General features: G+C 31.3%; 3 protein-coding genes across 6 annotated transcripts in view; 1 reads left to right on the top strand and 2 right to left on the bottom strand.

Annotated features, from left to right (window-relative positions):
- Positions 1–9,290, bottom strand: part of LOC143349443 (uncharacterized) — a 39,301-nt gene extending 30,011 nt beyond the window's left edge. For 2 of the 4 annotated variants that reach the window (XM_076780709.1, XM_076780711.1), the window contains exon 1: positions 9,159–9,274. Coding sequence is in view for 1 of the 4 variants with exons in the window: in XM_076780712.1 (XP_076636827.1) it covers positions 9,159–9,280 (122 nt within the window). In the remaining 3 variants the exon portion in view is untranslated. Of the gene's footprint in view, positions 1–9,158 lie in introns of all 4 variants that reach the window. The other 2 variants (XM_076780710.1, XM_076780712.1) reach the window with 2 other exon arrangements.
- A 274-nt stretch (positions 9,291–9,564) lies between these two features.
- Positions 9,565–12,610, bottom strand: LOC143349448 (uncharacterized). The gene is made up of 3 exons (XM_076780721.1): positions 12,409–12,610; positions 12,047–12,174; positions 9,565–10,058 (listed from the first exon to the last, which is right to left on the bottom strand). The coding sequence occupies exons 1-3, from the start codon at positions 12,449–12,451 to the stop codon at positions 9,567–9,569; spliced, it is 663 nt and encodes a 220-aa protein (XP_076636836.1). The 5' UTR covers positions 12,452–12,610; the 3' UTR covers positions 9,565–9,566.
- Positions 12,611–12,698: 88 nt separating this feature from the next.
- Positions 12,699–13,926, top strand: Prosbeta3 (proteasome subunit beta type-3). The gene is made up of 3 exons (XM_076780373.1): positions 12,699–12,816; positions 13,126–13,691; positions 13,765–13,926. The coding sequence occupies exons 1-3, from the start codon at positions 12,814–12,816 to the stop codon at positions 13,811–13,813; spliced, it is 618 nt and encodes a 205-aa protein (XP_076636488.1). The 5' UTR covers positions 12,699–12,813; the 3' UTR covers positions 13,814–13,926.
- Positions 13,927–14,096: the final 170 nt, after the last annotated feature.

Genomic DNA, 14,096 nt, shown 5'->3' with positions numbered 1-14,096 from the left:
TTTTTTGGTGGCTAATTTTTCTATTTAAAATTATTGCAATAAAATTTTTCGAGATACTCGAATTTTAAATTTTCATAAGACCACAAAAGTTCATTCAATTCTGACTTCCTAAAAATTACACATTTTTACGTAACCTTTTATTTGCATATTCTTGTTTTGATGGCTAATTTTTCTATTTAAAATTATTGCAATAAAATTTTTCGAAATACTCGAATTTAAAATTTTTAAAAAACCACAAAAGTTCATTCAATTCTGTTTTACTAACAATTACACATTTTCATGTGACCTTTTATCTGTATATTTTCTTTTATGGTGGCTAATTTTTCTATTTAAAATTATTGCAAAAAAAATTTTTAAGAAACTCGAATTTAAAATTTTCAAAAGACCACAAGGTTTCATTAGTTTCTATTTCACTAACAATTACTAATTTTCATGTGACCTTTTATCTGCATATTCTTGATTTGTTAGTTAATTTTTCTATTTAAAATTGTTGCAAAAAAAATTTTTAAGATACTTAAATTTAAAATTTTCAAAAAACCACAAAAGTTCATTCAATTCCATCTTACTAAGAATTACACATTTTCATGTGACCTTTTATCTGCAATTTTTTTTTTTATGGTAGCTATTTTTTCTATTTAAAATTATTGCACATAAATTATTAAAATACTCGAATTTAAAATTTTCAAAAGACTACAAAAGTTTATTCAATTTCATCTTACTAAGAATTACACATTTTCATGTGACTTTTTATCTGTATATTTTCTTTTTTTGGTAGCTATTTTTTCTATTTAAAATTATTGCACAAAAATTATTAAGACACTAGAATTTAAAATTTTCAAAAGACCACAAAAGTTCATTCAATTTCATCTTACTAAGAATTACACATTTTCATGTGACCTTTTATCTTTTTTTTTTTTTTTTTGGTGGCTAATTTTTGTATTTAAAATTATTGCAAAAAAAGTTTTTAAGATACTTGAATTTTAAATTTTCAAAAGATCACAAAGGTTCATTAGTTTCTATTACACTAACAATTACACATTTTTACGCGACCTTTTATCAGCATGAATTTTTTTTTGGTGGCTAATTTTTCTATTTAACATTATTGCAATAAAATTTTTCGAGATACTCGAATTTAAAATTTTCAAAAAACCACAAGGTTTCATAAGTTTCTATTTCACTAACAATTACTAATTTTCATGTGACCTTTTATCAGCATATTTTTTTTTTTGGTGGCTAATTTTTCTATTTAAAATTATTGCAAAACAAGTTTTTAAGATACTTGAATTTTAAATTTTCAATAGACCACAAAGGTTCATTTGTTTCTGTCTCATTAACAATTATACATTTTCATGTGATCTATTATCTGCATATTTTCTTTTATGGTGGCTAATTTTTCTATTTAAAATTATTGGAAAAAGAATTTTTAAGATACTTGAATTAAAAATTTTCAAAAGACCGCAAGGGTTCATTAATTTTGTATTTCATTAACAATTACAAATTTTCATGTGACTTTTTATCTGCATATTCTTGATTTGTTAGCTAATTTTTCTATTTAAAATTATTGCAAAAAAAGTTTTTAAGATACTTGAATTTTAAATTTTCAAAATACCACAAAGGTTCATTTGTTTCTGTCTCATTAACAATTACACATTTTCATGTGATCTATTATCTGCATATTTTCTTTTATGGTGGCTAATTTTTCTATTTAAAATTATTGAAAAAAGAATTTTTAAGATACTTGAATTTAAAATTTTCAATAGACCACAAAAGTTCATTCAATTCTGTCTTATTAAACAATAAATATAGATATGTTACAATGTACAGTACCTATCAGATGCTTATTCTCAAACCATCCCTAAGCTTCTCTATAAATAGAAACATTTTCTGATACGCGGCCTTAATTTTCTCTGTAACTCACTATATAGGCTTACATCGTCCAAAAATTCGCATAGTTAAACACTATCCGCGATATTCAACGACCTGATCTTAACCGAGGGTACCGAGCAACTGTGTGCTCTCTTAAACAAAACGCAAAGAGAGCTCTCTAAAGCGAGCATTACGTTAGAATCGCCTAACTGTATTAACTCTCCTTGTTCTTCTTTACTCTGTACTCTTACTTTTGTACTCTCGTAGTATGCACTAAATCAGTCACACTCAACCTCTTTTTTTTCTCTCAGATCACAACATAACTTGCCATACCTCGTAACGTAAAAAATTCAGGAAAAGAATAAAAATATTAGATACATTTCTAAATCTAAATCCATGTCCAAAAAATGAAACTCCAAATCTGAGTACATTTGAGCTACAGAGTTGAACAAAAGAATAAAAATATCAAACACAATTCTAAATCTAAATCTATGTTCGAGTAATTAAAAAATGAAACTACAAATCTGAGTACATTTGAGCATCAGAGTTGAGCAAAAGAATACAAATATCAGACACAACTCTAAATTAACTTCTATGTTCAAATGATTATCTAAAATCTGAAACTCCAAATTTGAGTACATTTGAGCATCAGAATTGAGCAAAAGAATACAAATATCAGACACAATTCTAAATTAACATTCAAATAATTCTCTGAAAAAGTGAAACTCAAAGTCTGAGTACATTTGAGCTTCAGAGTTGAGCAAAAGAATAAAAATATCAAACACAATTCTAAATCAACTTCTATCTATGTTCAAATAATTATCTAAACAATGAAACTCAAAGTCTGAGTACATTTGAGCATCAGAGTTGAGCAAATGAATAAAAATATCAGACACAATTCTAAATTAACATTCAAATAATTCTCTGAAAAAGTGAAACTCAAAGTCTGAGTAGATTTGAGCATTAGAGTTGAACAAAAGAAGAAAAATATCAGATACAATTCTAAATCTAAATCTATGTCCAAATAATTAAAAAATGAAACTACAAATTTGAGGAAATTTGAGCGTCAGAATTGAGCAAAAGAATACAAATATCAGACACAATTCTAAATCAACTTCTATCTATGTCCAAATAATTCTCAGAAAAAGTGAAACTCAAAGTCTGAGTACATTTGAGCATCAAAGTTCAGCAAAAGAATATAAATATCAGACACAATTCTAAATCAACTTTTATTATCAAATTCATATCAAGTAATTATCCAAAAAATGAAACTCTAAATACACCCCAGTACATCTGATCAAAATCTAAGTACATTTGAGTATCAGAGTTGAATAAAAGAATAAAAATATCAGACACAATTCTAAATCAACTTCAATCTATGTTCAAATAATTATCTAAACAATGAAACTCAAAATCTGAGTACATTTGAACAAAAGAATAGAAATATCAGATAGACTTCTAAATCTAAATCTATGTCCAAATAATTAAAAAATGAAACTACAAATCTGAGGAAATTTGAGCTTCAGAGTTGAGCAAAAGAATAAAAAAATCAGACACAATTCTAAATCTAAATTTGTGTTCAAATAATTAAAAAATGAAACTCATAATCTGAGTACATTTGAGCATCAGAGTTGAATAAAAGAATAAAAATATCAGACACAATTCTAAATCAACTTCTATCCATGTTCAAATAATTATCTAAACAATGAAACTCAAAATCTGAGTACATTTGAGCGTCAGAGTTGAGCAAAAGAATAGAAATATCAGATAGACTTCTAAATCTAAATCTATGTCCAAATAATTAAAAAATGAAACTACAAATCTGAGGAAATTTGAGCTTCAGAGTTGAGCAAAAGAATAAAAATATCAGACACAATTCTAAATCTAAATTTATGTTCAAATAATTAAAAAATGAAACTCATAATCTGAGTACATTTGAGCATCAGAGTTGAATAAAAGAATAAAAATATCAGACACAATTCTAAATCAACTTCTATCCATGTTCAAATAATTATCTAAAAAATGAAACTACAAATCTGAGGAAATTTGAGCTTCAGAGTTGAGCAAAAGAATAAAAATATCAGACACAATTCTAAATCTAAATCTATGTCCAAATAATTAAAAAATGAAACTACAAATCTGAGGAAATTTGAGCTTCAGAGTGGAGCAAAAGAATAAAAATATCAGACACAATTCTAAATCTAAATCTATGTTCAAATAATTAAAAAATGAAACTCAAAATCTGAGTACATTTGAGCATCAGAATTGAGCAAAAGAATACAAATATCAGACCCAATTCTAAATCAACTTTTATTATCAAATTCATATCAAATAATTATCCAAAAAATGAAACTCTAAATACACCTGAGTACATCTGATCAAAATCTGAGTAAATTTGAGCATCAGAGTTGAATAAAAGAATAAAAATATCAGCTATTCTTCTAAATAAACTTCTATCCACATCAAAATAATTATCTATCCCATCCATATGTCAGATTACACATATACATATGTGTATGTTCTCATATTTAATTTATATATAATTTTTCGTTTCAGGCCGCAGGTTGAGTACGTCTGTACTAGATCTCATTTCTTCCATAGTGTCTAGTTTAATTAGCTTACTCGCAACACACCTATACGATGCCTCGAAAGGAACAAGAGAAGGTTTTGCGTAATCGAACGAACCAGAGATTCCCAACGACCGCCATATTGTTTTCCATCACGAGCCTCAGTCACTCGTCTTTTGTCCTGAATTTTTACATTTTTTAAGCTTCACTCGCCAAAAATTACCACGTTTCTTTCTGAAATGCATAACAATGTGTTTTTTTCTTAATTAAATTGTTCCAAAATAACATTTTCAACATGAAACAGTGGTAAATGAAACGTAGAAAATTTGAATCGTATCCGACAATATTGTTTTCCATCACAAGTCTCAGTCACTCGTCTTTTGTCCTGAATTTTTACATTTCTTAAGCTTCACTCGCCAAAAATTACCAAGTTTCTTTCTGAAATGCATAACAATGTGTTTTTTTCTTAATTAAATTGTTCCAAAATAACATTTTCAACATGAAACAGTGGAAAATGAAACATAGAAAATTTGAATCGTATCCGACAATATTGTTTTCCATCACGAGCCTCAGTCACTCGTCTTTTGTCCTGAACTTTTACATTTTTTAAGCTTCACTCGCCAAAAATTACCACGTTTCTTTCTGAAATGCATAACAATGTGTTTTTTTCTTAATTAAATTATTCCAAAATAATATTTTCAACATGAAACAGTGGAAAATGAAACATAGAAAATTTGAATCGTATCCGACAATATTGTTTTCCATCACGAGCCTCAGTCACTCGTCTTTTGTCCTGAACTTTTACATTTCTTAAGCTTCACTCGCCAAAAATTACCACGTTTCTTTCTGAAATGCATAACAATGTGTTTTTTTCTTAATTAAATTGTTCCAAAATAACATTTTCAACATGAAACAGTGGACAATGAAACGTAGAAAATTTGAATCGTATCCGATAATATTGTTTTCCATCACGAGCCTCAGTCACTCGTCTTTTGTCCTGAACTTTTACATTTCTTAAGCTTCACTCGCCAAAAATTACCACGTTTCTTTCTGAAATGCATAACAATGTGTTTTTTTCTTAATTAAATTGTTTCAAAATAACATTTTCAACATGAAACAGTGGAAAATGAAACATAGAAAATTTGAATCGTATCCGACAATATTGTTTTCTATCACGAGTCTCAGTTACTCGTCTTTTGTCCTGAACTTTTACATTTCTTAAGCTTCACTCGCCAAAAATTACCACGTTTCTTTCTGAAATGCATAACAATGTGTTTTTTTCTTAATTAAATTGTTCCAAAATAACATTTTCAACATGAAACAGTGGAAAATGAAACATAGAAAATTTGAATCGTATACGACAATATTGTTTTCCATCACGAGTCTCAGTCACTCGTCTTTTGTCCTGAACTTTTACATTCTTTAAGCTTCACTCGCCAAAAATTACCACGTTTCTTTCTGAAATGCATAACTATGTGTTTTTTTCTTAATTAAATTGTTCCAAAATAACATTTTCAACATGAAACAGTGGAAAATGAAAAGTAGGAAATTTGAATCGCATCCGACAATCTTCGTAGGAATTATAACAGATTCAAAGTTTTAAATTCAATTTTTAATCTCTTATAATGAATCTCTGTTTAAGAAATTAATTCAAAATTTTTATTAAAAAATTTAACAGCGACATAGCAAAAGAAAAACCCATTTATACAGGGTGTTCGGCCACCCCTGGGAAAAATTTTTATGGGAGATTCTAGAGACCAAAATAAGACGAAAATAAAGAATAATAATTTGTTGATGGAGGCTTCGTTCAAAAGTTATTAACGTTTAAAGTTCCGCCGATACTGAATTTTTTTCTAGAAAGTGGGTAGGATTTTGGGGGTATGTCTATTCACCAAAAATGATCGTAATTGACCCCTCTAATTAAGTATAATTTTTTTAGTATGATTCGAAATTTTTTAATTTCGTCGAAAAATTTCAATACCTACTCGAATTTTTTTCTCGAAAGTGGGTAGGATTTCGGGGGTATGTTTAATGATCAAAAATCATTGTAATTGACCCCTCTAATTAAGTATAATTTTTTTAGTATAATATGAAATTTTTTAATTTCATCTAAAAATTTCAATACCTTCTCGAATTTTTTTCTCGAATGTGGGTAGGAATTCGAGGGTATGTCTATTGGCCAAAAATGATTGTAATTAACCCCTGCGATAGAAAATAATTTTTTTAGAGAGATTTCAAAATTTTTTTTTCGTCGAAAAATTTAGGCAACTTCTCGAATTTTTTTCTCGAAAGTGGCTAGGATTTCGGTGGTATGTCTATTCACCAAAAATAATCGTAATTGACCCCTCTAATTAAATATAATTTTTTTAGTATGATTCGAAATTTTTTAATTTCGTCTAAAAATTTCAATACCTACTCGAATTTTTTTCTCGAATGTGGGTAGGAATTCGAGGGTATGTGTATTCACCGAACATGATTGCAATTGACCCCTGCAATCGAAAATAATTTTTCCAGAGTGATTTGAAACTCTTCAATTTCGCCGAAATATTTAGGGCCCCCCAGTCGATTTTTTTTAAAAATTACTTTTTCTTTTTTAGTATTTTTGTCTTACGCCCTACAGAAAAGTTGTCTAATACTTTTTTGTAGGTATCCATGAGCTCTGCTTCAGAAAAAAGTTTCATTGAATTATAATCAATATTGTAGGAGTTATGGCTGTTTGAAGATTGGACCGTTTTTATGGAGTTTTTCTCATTTTATGGGGTCAAGGAATAACTTTTTCAATATTCTTAGAATTTCTAAATATTCTACACTAAAATACGCGTCGTTTGGCTTTTTGAACATTAAAATCGCCCAATCCGTTCAGAAGTTATGACGTTTTAAAGATTCGCATGAAAATTCGGGGTACCATTTCTGGCTTCACATATTTTCGGTAAGGAATTTTTTTTTCCAAAATGGGTAGGATTTCGAAGGTATGTCTATTGACCAAAAATGATTGTAATTGATCCCCCTAGCTAGAAATAATTTTTTCAGAACGATTTGAAAATTTTCATTTTTGCCGAAAAATTTAGGCATCTTGTCGAATTTTTTTCTCGAAAGAGGGTAGGATTTCGAGGGTATGTCTATTGACCAAAAATTATTGTAATTAACCCCTGCGATAGAAAATAATTTTTTTAGAGAGATTTCAAAATTGTTTTTTTCGTCGAAAAATTTAGACACCTTCTCGAATTTTTTTCTCGAAAGCGGCTAGGATTTCGAGGATATGTCTATTCACCAAAAATGATTGTAATTGACCCCACTAATTAAGTATAATTTTTTTAGTATAATTTGAAATTTTTTAATTTCGTCGAAAAATTTCAATACCTACTCGAATTTTTTTCTCGAAAGTGGCTAGGATTTCGAGGATATGTCTATTCACAAAAACTGATTGTAATTGACCCCTCTAATTAAGTATAATTTTTTTAGTATAATTTGAAATTGCTTAATTTCGTCTAAAAATTTCAATACCTTCTCGAACGTTTTTCTCGAAAGCGGCTAGGATTTCGTGGGTATGTCTATTCACCAAAAATGATCGTAATTGACCCCTCTAATTAAGTATAATTTTTCTAGGACGATTTGAAATTTTTGAATTTAATTGTTAACAACTTTTTAACGAAGCCTCCATCAACAATATTCTTGATTTTCGTCTCATTTTGGCCTCTAGAATCACCCATTAAAATTTTTCCCAGGGCTGTCCGAACACCCTGTATACAATAAATACAAAAAAAATATGAAATAAATAATAAAAAAACAAAAAAAAAATATTAAAAGTAATAAATTTAGTATCATTTAAATATTAAATTTGTATTATACTATTATTTTGGTTAAATTTTCTTCGTGGAATCAGTTTGCACCAAAAATGGTTTCTCCTTCCTGCGTTTCGAAATTTCAATTCGTGAATTCTATTTTAACTGAAATGTATTAAAACGTCATTATTTCGAGCTGCCACGGAGCCAGGAGATTACCAAAGGAATACTTACGTAACGAAAAATGAGATAAGTTAAACAAAAACAAAGGTGGGACGCGTCACGCTTCGTGAGGCCCGGCCCAAAGAGAAGATGACTCACCTTGCGATTATGGTTCTTACGTGAACTCTTCCAAAGCCCGAAATTATATATATTTATTTCATTAATAACAAAACTGAAATTAACGTCATCGAACATCTATTTTCCGAATCAAGAATAAAAAATAACAGTTATTCTTATAATTTACGCCATTACGAATCTATAATAACCGACTGGTGGCCCAAACGGTTCTAAAGTTTGGTGCTTACAATTTCTTCGACTCTTAAAAATTATAATAAAGTCACTTTTTAGTTTCTATTCCGAGAAAGGAACATTATCGTACACCTATAGCGAACACGTTGGTTGTTTTCCACTTTTATTAAAAACAGTAGAAATATTAAATACATGGAAAAATAGAACACGTTCGTATTAATTATACATTCGAATAAACGCTATGTATGGAAGACACTGTCGTTACTCTAACGAACAATTACTTTTCGTTACAAAAACGAGTACACAGGTGTGAAAAAAAAAATAAATTATGAGTATGTGTGATATTTAAAAAAATAAAAAGTTTTGAAAATTCTATTATAATCACTGACCTCTGTGACGATCGTTTTTAAATGAGCAAGATGAAAACTACGCAAAACAAAAATTTGTCTTATGATTATTATTATCTTCTTACCGTCTGTGCCTCGGTTCCTTCTGTTTTATCGACACTCTTCCCTTATCGACTACGATCAGGTTTCGTTGAGCTTCAGCGCTGCTCAGATGGCGCTGATGGTTCATTCCCCAAATACGACGCATCCTTAGGTTCAACACGTCGACTGCCAGACCAAATCCCAATAAATGTTCTACGAGTTCAATATTTTATTTCTGAATAATCGAACATTTACGATGGTACTTATTTCCGTAACTTCATCGAAATTTGTAAATTATATCTGAACTTAGTTTCTTTCCAGAATTAGTATCTTTATCTTCTTACTGAAAAATTACGTGGACAATGAACGTATTAAAAGCCTTGTCTAGCATCCATTCTGTAGAAATCGGTGGCTTCAGTGTCTACAACTGAGCCGTAAGTAAGAGAAAGGGACTAGCAACACGTGTGCGTTTTCTCGTGTATTCCATGAGCAATACTGAGGTTCTGAGGACTCTCCTCGAGGGATGGTATTTGAGTATTGATGTCGTTCCAGTTCGAGTTCGTTGACTCGTACACTTTAATGGACGTGGCGTCGCGATCGGTCGAAGACAATCTGAGCAAACCCATGCCAATGTTTGAGAACACACTTTCGATCCCCTCGTCCTCGCGAACCGATGTCTCGTGGTAACTTGCGCCAATCTTCGTCGCGTAAACTCTGCCCTCCTCGCTGTTGACCTGCCTCTCGTTGAACAGATCCGACTTATTACCGATCACCGCTAACACCATCGTCTCTTCGACGTTTCTGCGAAGTTCCGCCACCCATCCTTTCATCGCTGCGAATGTGTTGTACTGGGTCAAATCGAACACCAACATAGCTGCATTGGCGTTGCGGTAGTACATAGGCGCCATCGATTTGAACCTCTCCTGTCCAGCAGTGTCCCAGACCTGTGTCGAGCAGAAAATAACTGAATTCACTCTTACGCTAGACACGAAGCACTATTTGCTTAAATATTTTCTTTGCGATCCAGTAAGGATTACAAAAAATAAAACCAAGGGTATATTCCTTATACGTCATTCAATTTGTCTAATTGATATGCATTTCATTATCTGCAGAAATTTGTTATTTTTTTATAAACTTGTAATGTTGTAAAAAAGTAAGGTAAAGTATATTTTGACAGGTTCGCAGGTGGTAACAAGTGACTTTCGTTGCTGTGTTCAGAATGCCAGGTAGTCAAATTTGAGCCATTTATTTTGAAAGTGGCGTAAGTCCATTTATGTTCGAATAGAGATATTGAAGGGTTTGCGTTGGATTGAATTAAAAAATAGAGGTAACAAGTGACATAGTAGAATAATGTTTTTGGGTTTCTAAGAGTGTCAAATTTATCATTCCAATTGGCATAATTATCATTATTTAAGAAATAATGTTTTTGATGGCTACGATTGGAATTACGCCACTTTCAAAATCAATGAAATGACCTTTTCAATTCTTAAGAAAGCACAAGTCCGTAGGAAAACTAAATTTCCCTTGAAATAAAACTAAATGTATACGCTTTTGTATTATAAAATCAAAAAAATATTCAACTGTTGTCGTTTTGTAGAATAACTTATATGGATCGCTCCTCAAAAATCTCATCCAACATATTTTAAACCAATTTACTCATTCACCGTCAGTATTTTTTAGTCTCTAAAAAGTCGTGTTTCTGTCTTTCTGTGGACAGGCGCTGTTCTGTGTTTATAACAAATTCATTGCACATTTATAATTCAACTGCTACTTTGATAACGCTACGCAACAAAATAAAAAAGCTGGGATCTCATAAAATTTTATTGCATATTTTCCATATCCATTTGAAACTCTCACAATGGGACTTACGCCACTTTTAAAATAAACTTTTTCATCACTTCATTAACCAGGAGTAACACATTGCTTCAGAATGCCAGGTAGCCAAATGCTAATTTATTAAACATTTGAGCCATTTATATTGAAAGTGGCGTAAGTCCATTTATGTTCGAATAGAGATATTGAAGGGTTTGCGTTGGATTGAATTTAAAAATAGGGGTAACAAGTGACATAGTAGAATAATGTTTTTGGGTTTCTAAGAGTGTCAAATTTATCATTCCAATTAGCATAATTATCATTACTTAAGAAATAATGTTTTTGATGGCTACGATTGGACTTACACCACTTTCAGAATCAATGAAATGACCTTTTCAATTCTTAAGAAAGCACAAATCCGTAGGAAAACTAAATTTCCCTTGAAATAAAACTAAATGTATACGCTTTTGTGTTATAAAATCAAAAAAATATTCATCTGTTGTCGTTTTGTAGAATAACTTATATGGATCGCTCCTCAAAAATCTCATCCAACATATTTTAAACCAATTTACTCATTCACCGTCAGTATTTTTTAGTCTTTAAAAAGTCGCGTTTCTGTCTTTCTGTGGACAGGCGCTGTTCTGTGTTTATAACAAATTCATTGCAGATTGATAATTCAACTGCTACTTTGATAACACTATGCAACAAAATAAAAAAGCTGGGATCTCATAAAATTTTATCGCATAATATTTTCTATATCCATTTGAAACTCTCACAATGGGACTTACGCCACTTTTAAAATAAACTTTCTCATTACTTTGTTAACCAGCAGATTTTCGTGTTACAAAATCTTAATGATTTCAAATATATCAGTCCACGTTGCTTCAGAATGAAACGATCATGTAAAAATGTAACTATTAAGGTAAATATAATTGTAAAATAAAATTGGTCTTCTGACCATGAGAAGTAGCACCAAACATTGCGAATGAGATTCGTTGTGAAAACGAGATCTCAAAATCTTCGCAGTCGTAGCGAAAATTGTTTGCATCGGAGTGGCCAAATACACAAGATATGTAAGAATCTATCACTTAACGCTACTCTTAATAACCTAATGCAGTACCTGTAGCATTACTCTTGCGTTTAGCAAGTTGAGCTTGCACGTGAAGAAAGACGCGCCAATCGTGGGATTTGCATGTTCGTTGAACGCCTTTTTGATGTAACGTATGATCATACTCGTCTTTCCAACGCCTGAAAAATAAAGAGCTTATATACGGTATCGATCGATCAGCCTCGTAGGCATGGATACGATGTGTAGATGCGTACATCGAGAGCTAACCTAAATATTCCATCGGAATCAACGATCTACTAGAAGTGGGTTTTATATACATTACAATCTAGAGAATAGTGTGCGTAAACAAATTCGTTCGTGCACGGTAAAGGGAATTAGAATGATAGAATGACAAATGCCAATGGCAGACTGACCTTGGGAACCCAAAGCCACGACTTTTCCCTCTATCGTTCTCATCTTTCTCTCATCGAGGAGCAACGCATATTAGAACGAGTACGACTCGATCTCACAAACTTTTAGTAGAAACAACGCGAATAAAACAAACTTCCAATGCCCTCCACGTGTAATTTGCGACAAGACTCTACCTGCGTCGGTAGTTCTATCGTCAATGGTGACTTCTCGGCGGCCATCTTCTTTATTAACGAACCTATGCGACATCTACCTAGTAAGACTGCTACTAAAGAGTTTCTTCTACCAATCAAAATTCTAGTTCGCGCATGTCCAGTGTACGTTGCTGTTTTCACAGCATTCTGTGCGGTTAGCTGTGTTGACCACTGGAGTTCTAACATTGATAAGTTTCGTAGAATTAAAAAGAAAAAATGGTAATTATTCGCACATTAAATGCTCGTGCTTTAACTTGCTTTTATGATATTTAAATGTTTTTGTTGTTGTTAAATCTGGGTACTTTTTAAGTAACGCGAAAATAAAAGGGGGTTATGTTACTGTCAAGTGTAACGGTGACACTGCATGTTTCGTAAATTTAAGAGAAACAATTATATTTCTGGATCGATTGAATAAATTTCGAAATAGAATTTAATCATCATCCGACGTAATACTGATAGAATGCTAAATGAACATCATTGATCCATCAGATACGGTGTAACATTGTAAAAGTTATTTCTCTTTTTTAGAGTATTTTAGCATACAATGGTGGAGCTATTATAGCTATGAAAGGCAAGAATTGCGTGGCAATAGCTGCCGATAGAAGATTTGGTATACAGACCCAAACGATATCTTACGATTATCAAAAGATTTTTGAAATGGGATCGCACTTGTATCTCAGTCTTCCTGGCCTCGCCAGCGACACTCAAACAGTAATGGAGAGGTTACGGTTTCGATTGAATTTGTACGAACTGAAAGAAAACAGAAAGATTCATCCAAAGACATTCGCGTCGATGGTTTCAAATTTGTTATACGAAAGGAGATTTGGACCATATTTTGTGGAACCTATCATCGCTGGCTTAGATCCCGTTACTTACGAACCATTTATTTGTAACATGGACTTAATAGGATGCATAAGTATGCCGGGAGACTTTGCAGTCGGTGGAACATGTAGCGAACAACTCTATGGAATGTGCGAGTCGCTTTACGAACCAGATTTGGAACCAGACGATCTCTTCGAGACGATCAGTCAGGCTTTGGTAAACGCATGCGACAGAGATGCAATATCTGGTTGGGGAAGTATCGTTCACGTAATGTAAGTTATTTTATTCTATCGATCTTTCCTTCGTATCGTTATTAGAAAAGAAATTGTTGATTTTCTATTGCAGAGAGAAAGACAAAGTAACAACGAGAACTGTTAAAACGCGAATGGATTAAAATACCTTTAAAATGCATTTACATTATGAATTTACAATTTGGAAGCACGTATTAAGGAGATGTATAATCTGTTTGAATAAATTAATTTTCAATAAATGGAATGAAAAATCTCACAGTGTTTATCAATCCAATTATTACTTATGCAAGATAATAAAATATGTGAGCGATTACACGTGTTCGTGTTGTGTTTTTCTTCGAATCAAATCACTCACGAAATGTATTTTATGTTCAAAGAAAATTAGTACTTTATTGTACGAAGAAAATGCATGTAAAATAGTTATTT

Source organism: Colletes latitarsis, chromosome 13, assembly GCF_051014445.1.
Source record: "Colletes latitarsis isolate SP2378_abdomen chromosome 13, iyColLati1, whole genome shotgun sequence".
Classification (NCBI taxonomy): Eukaryota; Metazoa; Arthropoda; class Insecta; order Hymenoptera; family Colletidae; genus Colletes; species Colletes latitarsis.
Note: the sequence above shows the minus strand (reverse complement) of the source record. Positions and strands in the feature narration are given on the sequence as shown.